At 43.0% G+C, this 18,827-nt stretch overlaps 1 protein-coding gene across 1 annotated transcript in view; it reads right to left on the reverse strand.

Moving 5' to 3' along the window:
• LOC120540540 (myocardial zonula adherens protein-like) overlaps positions 1-18,827 on the reverse strand; it is a 129,264-nt gene that overhangs the window by 59,790 nt on the left and 50,647 nt on the right. The window contains exons 7-8 of the mRNA XM_039771377.1: positions 11,835-11,987; positions 2,294-2,419 (exon numbers count right to left, since the gene is read on the reverse strand). Coding sequence (XP_039627311.1) covers positions 2,294-2,419; positions 11,835-11,987 — 279 coding nt within the window. The remainder of the gene's footprint in view (positions 1-2,293; positions 2,420-11,834; positions 11,988-18,827) is intronic.

An 18,827-nucleotide genomic window follows, 5' to 3' on the forward strand; every position in this document is an offset into this window, starting at 1 on the left:
ATGCTTTGGTGCAGGCAGTGCCGGTGCTAGGTTATTTTGCGCCTTAGGACAAGCTTATTAGTGCACAAACTGACTGTATGGTAGCTAACCTGTGTGGCTGGGTTTTCCCCCATTTATGATCTGTACCCTAATGGTGGCACCAGCCCTGGGTACAGTACAGTAACAAAGCAGGCCTTGCAGCAGAGATACCCAGGGGCTTCTGGAGACCTGTATCATTTCCAGAGATAATCAAGACATTTATGTAAAGCATACACAATAATGATCTTTTTGTACTGTTTCAGCAATTCATACTTCCATCATTTATCCAGTTCACTAACTTCACGTTTCTGCAGGTGATAAGTCAGGTAATAACATAGTAAGGGTATACGGTATGGAAATGTGTTTGGGTGAAAAATTGCAGGCATTGTGAGAATCACCTGTAAGGCAACACAATCACAGCTGCTTTTAAACTAACTAACATGCATTGTTACCAAGTGGAAAATTAAAATTTATCTGCTCAGATAGCTGGACAGGCATGTAAGGCACTAGATTACAAAGCTAGGTGGATAGGCAGATAATCCAGAATCCATGTAATCATTACAGAGGGAACTGGACAGCATACAGGCTTGGGCCAATTTGTGGCAGATAAAATGTAATGGAAGCAAATATAAAGTGTTACACGTAGAAAGTGAAACTTTATATCAGAATACACAGTAGGAGGTCTGAGACTTGAAAGTACTGCTTAGGAGAAGGACCTATCAGTGCTTATTATTATTATTATTATTATTATTATGAACTCATCACTATCTGTATCCTCACAGTGTTCAGAAGCCATTAAGAACGCTAACAGAATGTCAGGTTATATAGCGCCTTGAGATGTGGAGTACAAGTCACAGGAGGTTCTGCTCAGGCTTTATAACACACTGGTGAGGCCTCATCTGGAGTCCTGTGTGCAGTTTTGGTCTTCAGGCTTTAAAATGGACAACGCTGCACTAGAAAAGGTCCAGAGAACAGCGACTAGGCTCATGTTAGCACTACAGGGGATGAATTATGAGGAAAAAATAAAAGAACTGAGCCTTTACAGTTTAAGTAAAAGAAGATTAAGTGGAAACATGACTGAAGTGTTTAAAATTATGAAGGGAATTAGTCCAGTGGGCTGACACTGTGATTTTAAAATGAGTTCATCAACAACACGGGGACACATGTTGGAAACTTTTTTAGGGTAAATTTTACATAAACGTTAGGAAGTTTTTCTTTACACAGAGAACCACACACACAATAAGCGGCAAAACAGTGTGGTGGACAGTACGACTTTAGGGACCTTCAACACTCAACTTGATGTTATTTTGGAAGAATTAAGTAGATAGGACTGGCAGGTTTTGTTGAGCTGAATGGCCTCTTCTCTTCCAGATTGCTCTAATGTTATGTTAACAGATATAGATTGATTCTGCTTTCCTTTCAAATGAACAGGTAAGTATGCTGCCGGTGGAAATATTAACAAACATTGTTCTGGAGACGGTGGCACTGACCAGAAAGCAGGAGACAGAGCTACAGGTGGCAGAGTTAAAGATGCTAAGATTTGCATTGGGTGTGACAAGGATGGATAGGATTAGAAATGAGGACATTAGAGGGTCAGCTCAAGTTGGACGGTTGGGAGACAAAGTCGGAGAGGCGAGATTGTGTTGGTTTGGACATGTGCAGAGGAGAGATGCTGGGTATATTGGGAGAAGGGTGCCAAGGATAGAGCTGCCATGCAAGAGGACAAGAGGATGGCCTAAGCGAAGGTTTATGGATGTGGTGAGAGAGGACATGCAGGTGATGAGTGTGACCAGGACAGAAAGATATGATGATCCGCTGTGTGCGCTTTGTGACACAAAATGACTTAAATTCTAGTTAATTTTGATTTGAATATTTGCACTGTTGTGCACCATGCATTATAGGAACATTGCAGACATTCACTTATTCATTAACTTTTCAAACCTGATGGGTCACCAGAAGCAGAAGGTTATACCAATGAAGGTAGGAACCAGCACACTTAACTGTAAGACACACAGGAAATACATCTCTACTAAATTATTTGTTTCTTTGACTTTATTCAGAAAATATATATCAATTAAATAATCATGCAACCTGTTTAAATGTGATATGATTTACTTATACTTTCTTTTATCAACTATCAAAAAGTTTGTAACAGCATACAGTTTCAGCATTCTGCCACAAGATGGCAGCATGTGCCAATCTTCAAAGCCTAATCAAGCGGCTTTTTCTGGCACTTGTTGCAGCACTGAAGCTGCAAGATGTGATTCAGTCGTACCTGTAAAGCCTCCAGCTCAGCCTGGTAACGCTGCTGCTCTTCTCTAAGTTTATATTCATGCTCGCTGTGGAGATTTCTTGTCAGGTCCCTGAGAGCTTCAGCATTAGCTTCCTGGGATGCTTCCACCTACAGTATATGAGCAGAGAACACTTAGGTTTGAACTGGATTCATCTAGTGTAGAACAAATATCCTGCCTATGAGGTCCAGTGTCATGGTGTACCTCTAGTATGTAATATGTCATGTCATTTTCTAACCCATTTCATCCAGACCTATGCCAACTAGCAATAAGGCACAAGGCAGGAACAAACCCAGGACAGGGCACCAGTCCATCGCAGGGTGAACACACACAAACACACAACATCCATCCATCCATTTTCTAACCCGCTGAATCCGAATACAGGGTCACGGTGGTCTGCTGGAGCCAATCCCAGCCAACACAGGGCACAAGGCAGGAACCAATCCCGGGCAGGGTGCCAACCCACCGCAGCGAACACACAACAACAACATTTATTTCTAAAGCACATTTTCATACAAATAATGTAGCTTAAAGTGCTTTACATGATGAAGAAACGAGAAATAAAAGACAAAGTAAGAATTAAAACAAGACAACACTAATTAACATAGAATAAGAGTAAGGTCCGATGACCAGGGAGGACAGAAAAAACAAAAAAAAAACTCCAGACGGCTGGAGAGAAAAAATAAAATCTGCAGGGCTTCCAGGCCATGAGACTGCTCAGTCCCCCCTGGGCATTCTACCTAACATAAATGAAACAGTCCTCTTTGGATTGAGGGTTCTCATGAAGGGACTTGATGATGAGGGTCATGTGGATTTCTGGCTTTAATCCATCAATGTAGGAACATCACGGTGCTTTGATTAGGTGGTGGTGGCGCAGGTCGCCACCAAAGAAAACCGGGAAAGGAAACAGAAGAGAGAGTAGGGGTTAGTATGGATTTTAGAGCCACAATGAATAGTAATGATAATTAATTGAATATACAGAGCATCAAGATTAAATTAAAATAAAGTTATGAGAAGGCCATGTTAAAGTAATGTGTTTTCAGCAGTGTTTTAAAGTTCTCTACTGTATCAGCCTGGCGAATTCCTATTGGCAGGCTATTCCAGATTTTAGGTGCATAACAGCAGAATTCCGCCTCACCACTTCTTTTAAGTTTTGTTCTTGGAATTCTAAGCAGACACTCATTTGAAGATCTAAGGTTACGATTTGGAACATAAGGTGTCAGAAACTCCGATATATAAGATGGAGCAGATTATTTAAGGCTTTTTAAACCATAAGCAGTATTTTAAAGTCAATTCTGAATGACACAGGCAACCAGTGTAGTGACATCAAAACTGGAGAGATGTGCTCGGATTTTCTTTTCCTAGTTAAGATTCTAGCAGCTGCATTCTGCACTCGTTGCAAATGATTTAGGTCTTTCTGGGTGGTCGTGAGAGGAGTGCGTTACAGTAATCTAGTCTACTGAAAACAAACGCGTGAACTAATTTCTCAGCATCTTTCAGTGATATAAGAGGTCTAACTTTTGCTATGTTTCTTAAGTGAAAAAATGCTGTCCTAGTGGTCTGATTAATATGTGATTTGAAATTCAGATTACAGTCAACAGTTACCCCTAAGTTCTTTACACAAACACATACTAGGGTCACGTCTCTCGAATAGCATCAACCCTCAATGCGCAAAGAGGCAACACATTCACTGCAGTTAAAAATGATCCCTTTTTCTGCGTTGTATGCAAGGCTTATTCTTTGTTGAGGTGAAAGGAATTAACCAAAAGGCCAGTTTCTATCAAAACCTTTTCCTATCTTAACACGTGTACAACTAACCCCAAGAGAGAACATGACAGTGCCCCTCCTCTAGTGTATAATGACTGGTGGCACTTCACGGGTTAAGACTCAAAGGTAAGAGGTGTAGAGTGTCCTGCCTTGAAAGAACCCAGGGGCAGATGGGAATGTTACGAGACCAGAACACAAAACCAGAGACCCTCCTATCTTTCACATAAGCCCAAACAGAAGCCAACAGTTGTACAGTACACTAGTTTTAGGACACAAAGGTCAAACAGAGAATTGCACTTGTGAGCACTGGTTTATCTGTAATCTCAGATGGCCACAAACTGCATTGTGTGGACCCTCATACCATCACACTGCTGAGTCACATTTCATGACCTCCGAGACCACGCCTCCTAACAACGGGTCACAGCATCACAGCAACGGAGACACAAAATGACACCAGGAAAAAAAAATGAACTGTTTTAACACTAACCCGAAATCAAAAACAAATGGTAGATTGGAATTCTTTGGGTGTCAAAATCCTAGAAATTACTTAATTTTTGACTATAAGCCCAAGGAGACATAGGAAATTTAAATAAAAATCTTGAAAATAACACAGAGGGTGAGACTATTGGACAAACTAAGCTTCACGTTATATAGTGCCTTTCCATACCAAGCACTATGTGGCACATGCAGTATGTTTTCATATTTTACAAGAGTGGCGTACTCGGTGTCACTTAGTGAGCAGAAGCTGCCAGGCCACCGTGCAGAGGACATGCTGACAAGGGGCCTCCCTGAAGGCTGAGCAGGACGAAGGGGCTGACTTGCGTTACCTCTGCTTTCTTCTTTGTTCCCCTGCCATGTATGTGTGCGTGTGTTTCACACGTGGTGAGAATAAAGAAGTCCTTTTTTCCACCTTGTCCAGTCCTGTTTGTCAGGTTCCACGTAAGGAACAGCAGCTCCACCCTTTAGGTAAAACAGCTGCTCAGCTGACCTCTCCTGCTTGCAGAATTTTAAATTTACACAAAAAACATATCAGCCAAAATTGTCTCATCCATAAGCCAAGCCCAGTGTTACCCAAAAGTGTTTCAGTTTGCAAGAATTAATTAAATTTGTCTAAAATGGCAAGCACTTCACAGAATGACAAAATGCCAGCTGCAGTTTGCATAGCAAACATCCAGACGAGACTCGTGGCTGATTTAAATCCTTGCCCTTATAAAGTACAAACTTTTGACATTTCAAAATCTCCTGTATGGTAATCACCAAAGGCCAGCAAGGACATTGGTGCCTTCATGTGCCATATGTACTTTGCTGCCCTTTAAAAGTTTTTTTAAACAACACAACAGATTTTCGATTGCCTTTTACATTTATTGAACTGTAATGGTGTCAGTTCAGCTCTCTGTTGGCTTTGAAAAAGGTTCAGTAAAATGGAGATGCATGACTGCATTGCACAACTGCCTCCCCAGCTCCAGGAAACTGAGGTTGTGTCCCAGCCTGGTCACTGGCCGTTAAGAGTTTGCATGTTCTTGGTGTCCAAGTTGGTTTTTCCTTTAAAGTTTTCAAGTTTTCTGCCACAACCCAAAGGCATTTTATTTGACACAGCTAAATATAACCAAATACGAGTGAAGGTGCCCTGTGTTGAACTGGCACAGTACCATGGCTGGGTTTCTGCTCAAATAATCCCAGGCCCCAAAACAAACATATTTCAATACAAAGAGTGGATAATTAGCTGCTGTACTAAAGGTTTATGTGATGATCTGCACTACTTGCAATATACTGGTGTTCTCAGAAGTTTTGTATTTACAGTATTTGTGTTAAGAAATCCAGTATATCCAATCTACTAACAACCCAATTGTGCTTCACTCACTCAGAATATAGAACCAATGTAGGAAGCATTTTAAGATAGAGAAGCTTTTATCTGTGGCACCTCTGCATGAGAACCACCTTCTTCCACCCTCTCAAACATATCCAGTTTTTAATGTCTGGAAAACATTTGGGATCAAATCACTTGGAGATCTGTACATAGACAACGTGTTTGCATCCTACGAACAATTACACTCCAAATTTAACTTTCCAGCAACACATTTCTTTCACTGCCTTCAAATTAGAAACAGAACCCGCCAAATTTTCCTCACCTCCCACCTACCTTTATGCTGGAAAAAATATTGCACAGTCTTGAGGACTCAAACAGCATTTCTGTCATATCTAAAACCATTTTACAGCCCCTCTCTTTTAAAGATCCCAGAGTACAGTGGGAAAAGGATCTCTCACTCAACAGCTCAGAAAAGGAGTGGAAGGTCGCAATGCACAGAATTCACTCGAGCTCCATATATGCAAAGCATACAATTATCCATCCATCCATCCATTTTCTAACCCGCTGAATCTGAATACAGGGTCACGGGGGTCTGCTGGAGCCAATCCCAGCCAGCACAGGGCACAAGGCAGGAACCAATCCTGGGCAGGGTGCCAACCCACCGCAGGACACACACAAACACACCCAGCACACACCAGGGCCAATTTAGAATCGCCAATCCACCTAACCAGCATGTCTTTGGATTGTGGGAGGAAACCGGAGCGCCCGGAGGAAACCCACGCAGACACGGGGAGAACATGCAAACTCCACGCAGGGAGGACCCGGGAAACGAACCCGGGTCTCCTAACTATGAGGCAGCAGCGCTACCACTGCGCCACCGTGCCGCCGCATACAATTATTCAACTTAAAATTATATATTAAGTGCATCTGTCTCGTTTAAAATTGTCCAAAATGTTTCCAGGCCAACCTGTGAACGTTGCAATCGAGTTCCAGCCTCACTGGGTCACATGTTTTGGGCGAGCAGCAAATTAAGATCATTCTGGACCAAAATCTTTAAATGCCTTTCAGACAGCCTGGGTGTCACAATCCCTCCTAATCCATTAACAGCTGTCTTTGGTGGGCTCACAGAGGGGCTTACTAGCTTTACTCTGCTGGCCTAGCTCTCCTTCTCATGGGTGGAGGTTGATTTGTTTCAAACCTATTTTTGTAAAACTTGACTTATTTGTATGGTACGTTTTATCCATTTTAATAAAATAAAAAAAAAAAACAAAAAAAGAAATCCACTATATAAAATAAAGGTGTTCATTCTTTATACTGTAGGTTTATAGGGTCATTATAGCCACAATTACACTGAAATTCTTAGTAGCATCTGCTAATCAACGCATAGATAGATAGATAGATAGATAGATAGATAGATAGATAGATAGATAGATAGATAGATAGATAGATAGATAGATAGATAGATAGATAGATAGATAATATGTCACCATTCTCCAGTATTACGATTGAATGGGTGGCACTGGTTAGCACTGCTGCATCACCTCCACATGATCCTGGGTTTGGGTTCGAGCTCAAGTCTGGCTCTTGGCTGTCATCCTTCTGTGCCCCAGTGGGTTTAATCAGGGTACCTTTGTTTCCTCCCTCATTCAAAAAGGGTGCAGGTTTAGTTGATTTGTGAATCCTAATTGGCCTTGTGTGAGGGAGTGTATATGAGTTAGCCGCACAATCGACTGGCATCCTATCCAGGGTCGGTACCTGCATTACACCTGATGTTGTTAGAATGGTCTCTGCCCACCCGCCATGACACTGTACCAGAATAAGAGGCTTTAGAAGATACACAAATGAATTCATATTTGTCAGCTGCCTTGTAAAGTGATCACTGTTGAGGTGGGGAGCATGCACTGACACAACATGTTGCTGCACCCACCACAAGACAAACCACCACAGGATCCCAAGTTAGGACCCAAGTGTATTCGTGCAACGGGTGACACCTCAGCACAACACTAGTTCAAATGGAATGGAGCAGTGTGAGATCGCCGTGAAAGATGCTAAATAAAGCATTTTTGTGAAATATGAATATTGCACTGCTATTCAAAGATCTTTTTAATAACACTCCCTTTACAGAGCACTATATTCATTCATTCATTTATTTTCCACTGCTTATCCAAAGCTAGGTCGAGGCCCATATGACCTCTTCTCCAGCCACACTTGCCAACTCATACTGTGAGATTCCAAGGCTCTCCCAAGCCATCTGGAAGATATAATGTTCCCAGCAAGCCCTGGGACTTCCCCAGGGTCTCCTCCTAGCTGGTTGTGTCTGTAAAACCTTCACAGGGAGGCATCTGAAAGGCACCTGTATCAGATGCCCCAACCACCTCATTTGGCTTCTCTCGATTCGAGGGTCAGCAGCAGCTCCACTTGGAGCTTCTCCCAGATGTCTGCGCTACTAATCCCGTCTCTAAGGAAGAGCCCAGTTATCCTGCGGACCATAGGTGAGGGTAGGGGATGCAGATTGACTGGTAAATCGAGAACTTCCCCTTCTGACTCAGCACTTTTATCACCACTACAGATCGGTATCGTGACTGCATAACTGCGCTCAATGCCCTTATCCATCTGTCAATCTCACTGTGCCTTTTTTCTTACTGAAAAGGCACTATATATTCTTGATTTCACTAGATCCTCTTTATGTGGTTAACAGCTGATTGGCACCATTACCCTTCATGACTGAACGCCATCTTTTTCACAGTGCTCCTAATAAAAAGTGTTATATGCAGTGGATTCAGAAGGTACTCAGACCCCTTCACTTTCTTCACATTTTGCTGTGTTGCAGCCATGGGCTCAAATCATTAAAATTAAAAATTTCCCCTCATTAAGCAGCCCTCAATACCTCAGAATGACAAAGTGAAAATGGGATTTTTGAAATTTTTGCAAATTTGTTAAAGCTAGAAAACTGAAATATCACATTTACATGAGTGTCCAGGTCACTTTACTCAGTACTTAGTTGAAGCACTTGGATTCTTCTCTGCGGAGCCTCTCAAGCTCTGCCAGCTTAGATGAAGACTGTCAGTGTGACAGATGGCTAGGGTTCTTGCCTAGTCGGGACACCCTTTTGAGGAGAGGACCAGAGGAGAGGACATGTCAACAGCATACATCACCCGGGACATGAGACAGCAGCTCCCCTGGGTTGCATTGGAGCTTAGAAGCTCAACCTTGCTGGCGCCCATGGTCACAAATAAGGGGTGCCTGGACAGCTCCGGAGCCATGGTATGCAACACTTCTGCCCCACCCAGAAGTGGAGCTGGATTCCCGTGTAACAATTCCACCACAGTGCTGTCGGAAGTTGATCGGGGAGCACCTGGAGCACTCGGGGAGCCGGAGTCGGGAGGAAGAGGACAGAGCTTACGGGAGAGGAGTGGAGGTGGCAGAAGAAAAGAAAGAGAAAAGGAAAGGGCCAAGTTTATTGGGGTTTGTGCACTGTGTGTATTGTGCTGAAGAAGGTACAAAATAAACGTGTGTGTTTTTGGACTTGTGAGTCTGTGTGTCTGTCTGGGTCGGGCTGATCTTCCACAATAGCCATTGTCAAGTCTCTCCAAAGACAATCATTTGGGTTCAAGTCCAGGCATTCCCAGATGTTTTTCCTAAGCCGCTCTTGTGTTCTCTTTGTTTTGTGCTTAGGGCTTGTTCTCCTCTTGTTGTTTTGACTTTGAGGTCCATAGCACTCTGGAGCAGGTTTTCATTAAGGGTAAATCTGTTGTAGTATATGGCCGGCAGGTTATTCCGACCAATACCCCCAGGCCACCAGATGGAGCCCTCCCTGCAACATGGAGGTGCCCCGAATTCCAGCAGGGCCTCATGGACCTTGGAGTTTTAATGCACAGCCCTGCTGGACACCATGGGGGCCGCCAGGGGACGCTGCAGGGAGGCCCAGGGACTTCTATTTGCCTTATAGACCAGAAGTATTTCCCAGTCGAGGGGACAGAGGAAATTACATACTTCTGGGCTGAAGAAAATGAGTTTTTCTGACCAGGAAGTGTTATAAAGTCACATGGACTGAGGGACAGGAAGTATAAAAGGACTGTGGGAGATCCCAGCAGGAGAGCCGAGTTGGGAGGAGGGGTGACTGAGCTGCTGGGAGGTGTGGAGGATTGTGTTATTTGGATTGTATTATTGATTACTGATTGTTTATTTAAGTATAGTGAAGGTGCTTTGTGCACATTATTATTGTAATAAAAACATTATTTGGACTTTTATCTGGTGTCTGGTCTGAGGGTTCAAGGGGACGACTGCACCCCCTATCTGTCACACTGTACATTGCTCTCTTCAGCTTTCCCTCAACCTTGACTAGTCTTCCAGTCCATCCCGTTGAAAAACAACCTCACAGCATGATGTTGCCATCATCATGCTCCACCGATGGACTGGAATTGCACAGGTGGTGCCTGGCTTTTTCCAGACATGATACTAATTTTGATTTCTTTAGACATGAGAATCTTTTTCCTTGCAGTATAAAAGTCCTTTAAGTGCCTTTATGAAAACTCCAAATGGGCTTTCCATGAGGAAAGGCTTCTTTCTGGCCACTCTGTCACAAAGCCCAGAACGATGGAGTGTTGCAGTGATGGTTTCTCCCATCTCCACAGCTTAGCTGGAGGTTAGTCAGAGTGACCATTAGGTTCTCGGTCACCTGTCTTACAATGGCTCTTCTCTCATGACTGTTCAGTTCGGCGGACTGGTAAGCTCTAGGAACAATCGTGGGTGTTCCAAACATCATCCATTTAAGAATTATGAAAGCCTTTTGAGGACCTTCAGTTCTGCAGTGATTTTAGCCTTCCCCGGACGTGTGCCTTGACACAATCCTGTCTCCTATCCTGACCTCATGGTTTGATTTTTGCTCTGATACACACTGTCAGCTGTAGGACCTTCCATAGATAGCAGTGCGCCCCTCCTAATCACGTCCTGTCAGTTGAATTGACCATAGGTGGACTCCAAACAAACAAATTGATGATTGTCACACACATGCAAGTAGGAGGATGCTGTATGGACCAAGTGAAGGTAATTCCACGACAGGCCATGGGGTGGCAGGATGCACTAAACCCTCTTCTGTTGTCTCCACAGACCAAACACGGGAAAAACCTGCCTGATTCAACCTTGAAGACATCACTTCCGGTTCCACCACCCAGAAGCATGTCACATCTGGTCTTGGCCATTAAAGGCGCCATGTTTTGAACACTAAATCAGTTCAGTCTGGAACTCTACCAGTGCACATAGTGTTCTTTTTTCAATTACCCATTTTCAGCCAGGGACAATATATGAGTGGCTGCCCCAAAACGCTGATTATTTCACATGATCAACAGCATGGGATGTCCATGAGCTAAATTTCCAAGTGTCATAGCAAAGGGTCTAAATTCTTGTGTTAATATGATATTTCAGTTTTGTATTTATAAATGTTCAAAAATGTCTACAATCCTGTTTTCTTTATGTCTGTCTGGGGTATTGAATGTTGCCTAGTGCGGGGGAAAAATAATTGAAAACATTTTAGCATAAGGCCGCAACATAGCAAAATATGAAAAAAGTGAAAGGGCCTGAATACATTCTGAATGTCCTGTAAATTTAAACATGCTGGATTTTGCAAGGTCCTCCTGATATGGTCAGTAGCTGATTGCTGCCATTTCTTGTGACTGAGCTCCAACTTTAATGTGTCCCATGGCGTTGTTGAACCTGAAGTAGCAAAAACAGATTTAAAGTCTCAAAGATTTCAGGTTCACTCCTGCCCTGAAGTGTGTTGTTTCTAAAAAGTCAACAGGCAGCAATCTTGTGGCCTCTCCTTTTGCTTATGCCCTGCTATTGAATCTCCACTTGGACAGCTAAGATCAAAGTGAGCGAGTCTGGCGTCTTGGATTACTAGACCTGTGGTTTTAAAGTTGCATTTGTTTTCTTTTTAAGTTAAAGTTCCATACCTTAAGCTTCAAGATTTCATTTTCTGATATTGCTGCTACCAGTTGCTGCTCCTTCTCTTTCATTTTCTCCATGGCTTGTTGGTAGGACTCTCTCAGGTTCTTCATCTCTTCTCTCATATCACTCCGTTCCAAGCTGCTATCTACCAAAGCTTTCTGTAAAAATAAATAAGTAAAATTAAATAATGCATATAGAGCACATACTATAACACAAAGATATGGAAGGTACAGGACACGACACTCTCACACAAAAATACAGAATGGTATCAGTCAAAAACATAATATGTAACATAATATAATCTAACATTCTGAAACACACTAAATCCAATTCAGAGACATGCTGGGCCTGTCCTGTGCCAGCAGCACTGGGTGTGTGGCATTCCATCGCAGGGCCCACTCACATACACACCCATATTCACTGACAACCTACAATTTGGCTATCATGATTTCCCTTTTGAAAAGGGTTGCTATTGTTAATATAGGGACATGTAAAAAAACAGTTTAATTTTCACTCAATTTGGACAAAATATAAAAAAAAAATTTTGAAAAAAAAGCTAGTAGTTCTCTCGTCTGCCTTTGACACAGTCAACCACCAGATCATCCTTGTCACTTTCTCAGACCTTGGCATCAATGGGACTGCCCTCTGGTGGTTAGAGTCCTACATCTTGGGCAGATCCTACCATGTGTCCTTGGAGAGGAGAGATGTCAAGGGTGCACCAGGAAAACATGTTATCCAAAGATCGCTGCTGGGCCCTCTCCGCTTCTCTCCTCTCTCTACACCTCCTCACGAGGCACCATCATCCTGTCCCGTGGTTTCTCTTATTAGTGCTTTCCAATGATACACAGCTGCACTTGTCACTCCCTCCAGAGGACCACACAGTATCAACTAGAATCTCTCCATATCTCACTGATATTACAACTTGGATGAAGAAGCTCCTCCACCAGCTCAACCTGGCAAAGATAGACCTTCTTGTTTTCTCAGCTCTTTAGTCACTTCAGCACCCCTCCTCTGTTCATCTTGGCTAACTATTGCTAACATCTGTCACGTCTGCACGCAACCTTGATGTGATGCTCGATGATCAGCCGTCTCCTACTGATCATGTTGTAACGGCCTCTCGGTGTTGCAGATTCATTCAATACAATATCTGTGAGATCGAACCATATCTGATGGAGTATTCATCACAAATCCTGGTCCAGTCGTCACATCTGGGCTACTGCATCTCTCTCTGCTGGCACAAGTATCAAGCCGCTGGAGATGATTCAAACTGGTATTTAACCATCCAAGGTGTGTACACATCACTCTCTTCTTTTCAGATCACTCCACTGGCTCCCTGTAGCAGCACGTATTGCCATCAAATCCTTGATGCCTGCCTACAGAGTAGCCAGTGGGTCAGCACCTACGTACAGTATATGGAGACATTTGGTCCTCTGCTCCTTCTCAGCCACTCAGGTGCAGTGGTGAATAGAGTTTCGTGATGCCATATCTGTGTGGCATCAAATCTCAATCCAGACTCTTTTCATGTGTAGCTCCTAGCTCGTGAAATGAGCTGCCCACCTCCATCTGAAATTCTGACCCCCAAAACATGAAAACTCTCTTGTTTGATTAGTTTCTTAATAGCTGATGTTACTTTTGGTTTTGTAACCTAGGAATTGTAACGTGCTTGTAGTTTTTTCTGAGCTTCACACATGTGGCAGACAATTTTGTACCTTTGTCCTGTTTACTCAATTAAGTTGACCACTTTTGCAAGTTGCATTAGATGAAAGCTTCTGCTTAGCAAATACATGTAGGGCTTTCATCAGGTGCATTAAGGGAGCATAGTAGTAGTAGTAGTAGTCAAGTCAAATCAAGTTGGGAGCATGCACTGGTACAGTCACTACACGATGAAACAACTTTGGGTCCCGGTTGGCAAGCCCCCCAGGCAGACACACGGCCCTGTCCCACTCTCTGGAAATGACCCTCTATCTGCCGCAGCCATGTGTTACGTGGGTGACCCCTTGGCCTGGTCCAGCCACTCGGGTCCCTAACTATGAGGATCTTACAAGCTGGATCACCCTCTGGGAAACGCACCACATGGCCGTAGTGCCGTAACTGACACTCCCTCACAATGCAGGTAATGTGCCTCATTCTGGACACCATGAGCAACACAAAGTCAAACCAGCGGTACCCAAGGATCTTCCAGAGAGACACAGTACTGAAGGAGTCCAGTCTTCATCTCAGGTCACTGGATGGCGTCCATGTCTCACAACCATATAGCAAGACAGGAAGCACCAGCACTCTAAAGACTTGGACCTTCGTCCTTTTGCATAGATATCAGAAGCGCCACACACCCCTATCCAGCAACCTCATGACCCCCATGCTCTCCCATTCCGTCTACTGAATTCATAGGAAGAGTCATCAGAGACATGAATGTCACTGCCAAGGTAAGTAAACCTCTCAAGAGGTAGTAGTAGTAGAAGTAGAATTATCATAAGTTCAGACTACAGTGAAATTGTTACTTGCAGGGCACCAAAACCATAGAATAATGTGTCTCCTTACAGTTTATAAGCGATGCCCCTTCATTCATTTGCACAAAAACATAACCACGGCTATAAACTGTTTCCGGCCCTTCTCTATTCTGTTTCTATTCACATTAATGCACAATACGTACCTCTACATTGCACTGCCGCTCACCTGAAATAAGGCCATAGAAAGAAGATTTCCCAAAAATCGTACACCAATGTAAAACTAAAAACCTGTCAAGTATGGGTCAGACAAGCAAGACGACTGAAGAGAAATAACAAAACACCTAGCAGGCCCACTAGGCCGTCTTTTACTTGGCTGATCCCCCATCTGTTAGGCTCACTATAAAGTCCTCTACCTTGAACCGTCCTGTCAAGGAGCCTTCACCCCAACCCTCATCATATTTACATGGCAGATTTAAACCCCTGTGGTCGGCGGGAGTGGCCCTTTTTAGATACAGGGTACCATTCTAGTGTTTCCTCTATGTTGTCTGTTGACTTAAAAGGTTCCATTTCTCTCCAGGAATCCTGGCATTTTAGGACAACACCTTATGGCTCAGAGTAGCCACTTACTTGTTATAAAAAGGGTGAAAGGTCCTGGGTATTTGTGACAATCCTGACCAGGAGATGAAGAAGGCTTTAACTCTTTCAGGGAGGATGTTGACTTTTGTCGAAATTCAGGGGTAGAGGACTGTGATCAGCTGTAACCCTAACCCTACCCCTAATCCTAATCCTCTCTTTAAAGTTAGCTTCGTTGATTTGACTGAGATTTCCTGTGCGTGCATGAGTAGCGAAGAGCAAACAACCCCTCAAATGGCATCGACATCTTTTGAAAGACCAAAGCAAATACACAAAGCAAAATACTCCAAGGACGACGTTCTGCATATCATATTGCCAAGTCAGACTCTGAGTTGTCGGATTTTGATGTAAGTGATCTGGAGATCGAAAACGAAAGTGAGGAGCCAGCGTCAGCTGATCGTGGTGCTGAATATGTCCGTGTAGCTAATGCACCTACGCCAACGTTTCTCAACCTTTAATTATTTGCAACCCGAGTTTTCATAACAGTTTTAATCGCGCCCCCCCTAACATTTTTTTGAAATGTAGATGCATATTTTATCATACCTACTTAACTTTTACTGACATTTATCTAACTCTATATTTATTGTTCTAGTATCAGAATGTAGTTTAAGTTAATTTGTTTTGGTTTCAACAGATGTTCTTTTCATATTTTTGATTCTTGTTCTTGTTTTTCACATCTTCGCGCCCCCCTTTTTGTTACTTCACGCCCCCCTAGGGGGGCCCGCCCCACAGGTTGAGAACCACTGACCTATGCCAACGTTCACCTGGGACGACTGCCTCTTACCGATGACAAGAGGTACAGACCAGATTGTGTCACACTGCGACTGCTACTGCTGCGCGAAGACATTCCTGCTGGTCATTGAGCTGCCCCTGTGCTGACAGCAGCCACGACATGCAGCAAAAACGTTTTATATTCATTTATGTATGAAACCATTGCTTTGTGTGCTTTTCAGAAAACTGGGAAAATACTTAGCCCTCGTAGAGTTAAAGGAACTATGGAAGGTTATTGTTACTAACTAACACAGGTCTTTTCACTCTGGAATCTGGAAGTACTCATACCCTACAAAAGACAATGACAATGTGAAAGAGGATTTTAAAAATGGCCCAAAGAAATCTGGGACAAATTAACTATCTATGGAAGCCACACAATGACAGCTCCTCTCTTGCAAGTTTCATTTTGTTAAGGTAAGTTTCATTCATTCATTCATTTTTGACACTCACACTCGCAGCTGCATTTGGGTGTGTTGTGTTCGCTGCTATAAACTCCTTGAGTCCACTCTTGGCTTATACATCTAAAAACTACTTTTAGTTTATGTCCCCCATGCTTCCTCTAGGTCAGAATACATTAGGCAGTACAGACCCCCAGTACTCAATCATGAAACATTTGACAATCAGACTACAGCCCTATAGAACACACATACAGTAAGAAGGTTGCAGTGTGCCACAGCTGCCATTGTCCACCACAGTATGCCCGCTGTTTGCAGCCTCAGGTGCTTCCTTTACAAACACTTGCATGTTTCAGATTATGAGATAATGGCGGATTAGGCAGCACAGCACAATAACATCTGTTTTCAGCCGTCTGCTATGTGAAAAATCTTATTAACATTCTTTCAGACATTAAACAAGAATGATCCGGAATGACAAGGGAAACGAGAGCCGTTAAAATAACAGCAGTCTCTAAGCTGTCCTTACTGCAATGGATATCTTTGAGGATCTTGGCTAAACCCGTTATACCACTCTGGGGTCTGAAATAGTGTTTGCAAGAATAAGAAGTACGTACTTTAACGGTGCCCCTGGGGCAAATAACTTTGCATTCTGAGGAGTGAAGATGATTGGCTGGTATGAACAAACAGAACATCACACTCAATACATCTCCGCCCCTGAGCTGGAGTACAAATAGTAGCCTAAAAGATGTGAGCATCACATACACCTCTCGTGTCTTAGGCTGCTCGTAGATGTGTAGTACTTTGGACGAAGACATTCTTTCATTCATTTATTTCCCAAACTGTCATGGTGTCATTGGAGCTCCTGCCTTTGTTTTTACATCCCCGTTTCCCTTACCAATTTTGTTAATTGTTTTTAGTTTTAGTTTAAAGCCAAATAGGTCTATAGCCCTCAGTGTAAAGATTCCACCAAACGTATGAGTGCAAGTGGCAGGATAATTGTTTAAAACAGAGAACAGGAGATATGTAATTAATATGGAACAGCATGAAGATGTAATCTAGAGACAAGTCAGGAGTCGAAATGCCAGGAGAAGAGTGAAGAACCAATCACCAAAGTCAAAACAAGTGTAACAAAAGTTTACAAAAAATGCAAAGCAAAATGAGCCAAAACTATCTAATATCCTTTCCCTAACTAAATCACTGCTAATAGGACTTGGACGTCTAAAGTACTGCAGATCAGGTAAGTTTGGAGAGCATGCACTGGTACAGCACGTTGCTACACCCACCACACAAGAAACCACCTTGGGATCCCGGTTGGCAACCCAAGGGCAGACATTCATTCCAGTCCCACCCTCCAGAAATGACCATCTGTCTGCCGCAGCCAGGGTGTTCCCTTGGCCTGGTCCATCTGCTCGGGTGCTAAACAATGAGGAACCTGCAAGGCGGATCATCCTCGGGGCATAAGGTGCTTGTGAAAAATAACAACAGAATGGCACCATTATTATACCAAAAGCATTGTTATTCTAAACAACTTTAAGCAATATACTGAAAAATTACACAAACTTGCCCAAAGAGAACCAAAGGAAAATAAATGGACCGTGCCCTTCACTGTGGTATTGCCTTCTTAGGTGCCTATTTTTATACAGTACCTAGTTCATTAAAGATTTCCTGGTTTTGCCTTTTGTTTTTGGTTATATGGTTATGATTAATTGATGCTCCTTTGGGCTGGTGATTGTTCTTTTATAAGATTATTAAAATAATCAGCTATGGTTTATTTCTCTATGGAAATGACTTCCATTCTGTCTAAAGGACTTCATTTTTGAATTGTGTTTTTTTAGGCTGTGCTAATTATGACATTCAACCCAGCAGTGGACAGGCTTCCTGTATTGTCATGGTATCCCACCTCTTTGTACACTATTTCGCATTGTGGTAACTACCCATGATATCTGGATTACAGAGACCCTCAGAAGCAGGTTCCAAATGAGAACAGGCTGCAAGCAATGCAAAGCAAAGTGCTTCCTGGTGATTCCTGCTGAGCTTTCCGTCACACTCAGAGCCTCCAACATATTGTGCAGCACTGCCACCCCTCTCCTCCTTTCCACAGAGCAAATCCTGCTGACTACGCCAAGTGTACTGTGGTGAAATCAAACCACAATACATCCCAGGTCACACAATTTACGCTGTGGTAACTGCCAGTGGTCAGTTGCATTATCCGCTGAGTCTGGATTACAAGCAGCATCAGAGGCAGCTTCTCTAAAGTGTTAGCTAAGGGAGGACTCCATTAACTGTTTGTGCAGGGTCAGACTATAAGCAGTGCAAAGTGGAGCACTTCCTGGTAATGTCAGCTGAGATCGTCTTCTCACTTAGCCTACACCACACTCCCTGTCCAGGAATATTTCCTGCATTGCATCTGATGTAGTCAGGAAAGTCTCCCACTTCCTGTGACACTTCCTTCTATTTAAGAATGACTGACGCCTTTATAGGCAATTTTAACCATTTAAAAAACAAATAAATTAAACACAAACCTGCTTATTCCCAAAGATGAAGGTGTCCTAAGCTTTAGGTGGGGAAAATAACTGTGCACTCATGAGCTAATGAGGAAAACAATAAAGCTGGAAGCAGTTCTGTAAAATATCTTGTGGCCAATCAATTTGTGAATACAGCAGAATGTGGTGGTACGGTGCTGGCAACTGAGAGGTAATCAGTAAGGGTGGGCATTATAATAAACAATTAATGCAACAAAATTATGTTTTTT

This window comes from Polypterus senegalus, chromosome 12, assembly GCF_016835505.1.
Source record: "Polypterus senegalus isolate Bchr_013 chromosome 12, ASM1683550v1, whole genome shotgun sequence".
Classification (NCBI taxonomy): Eukaryota; Metazoa; Chordata; class Cladistia; order Polypteriformes; family Polypteridae; genus Polypterus; species Polypterus senegalus.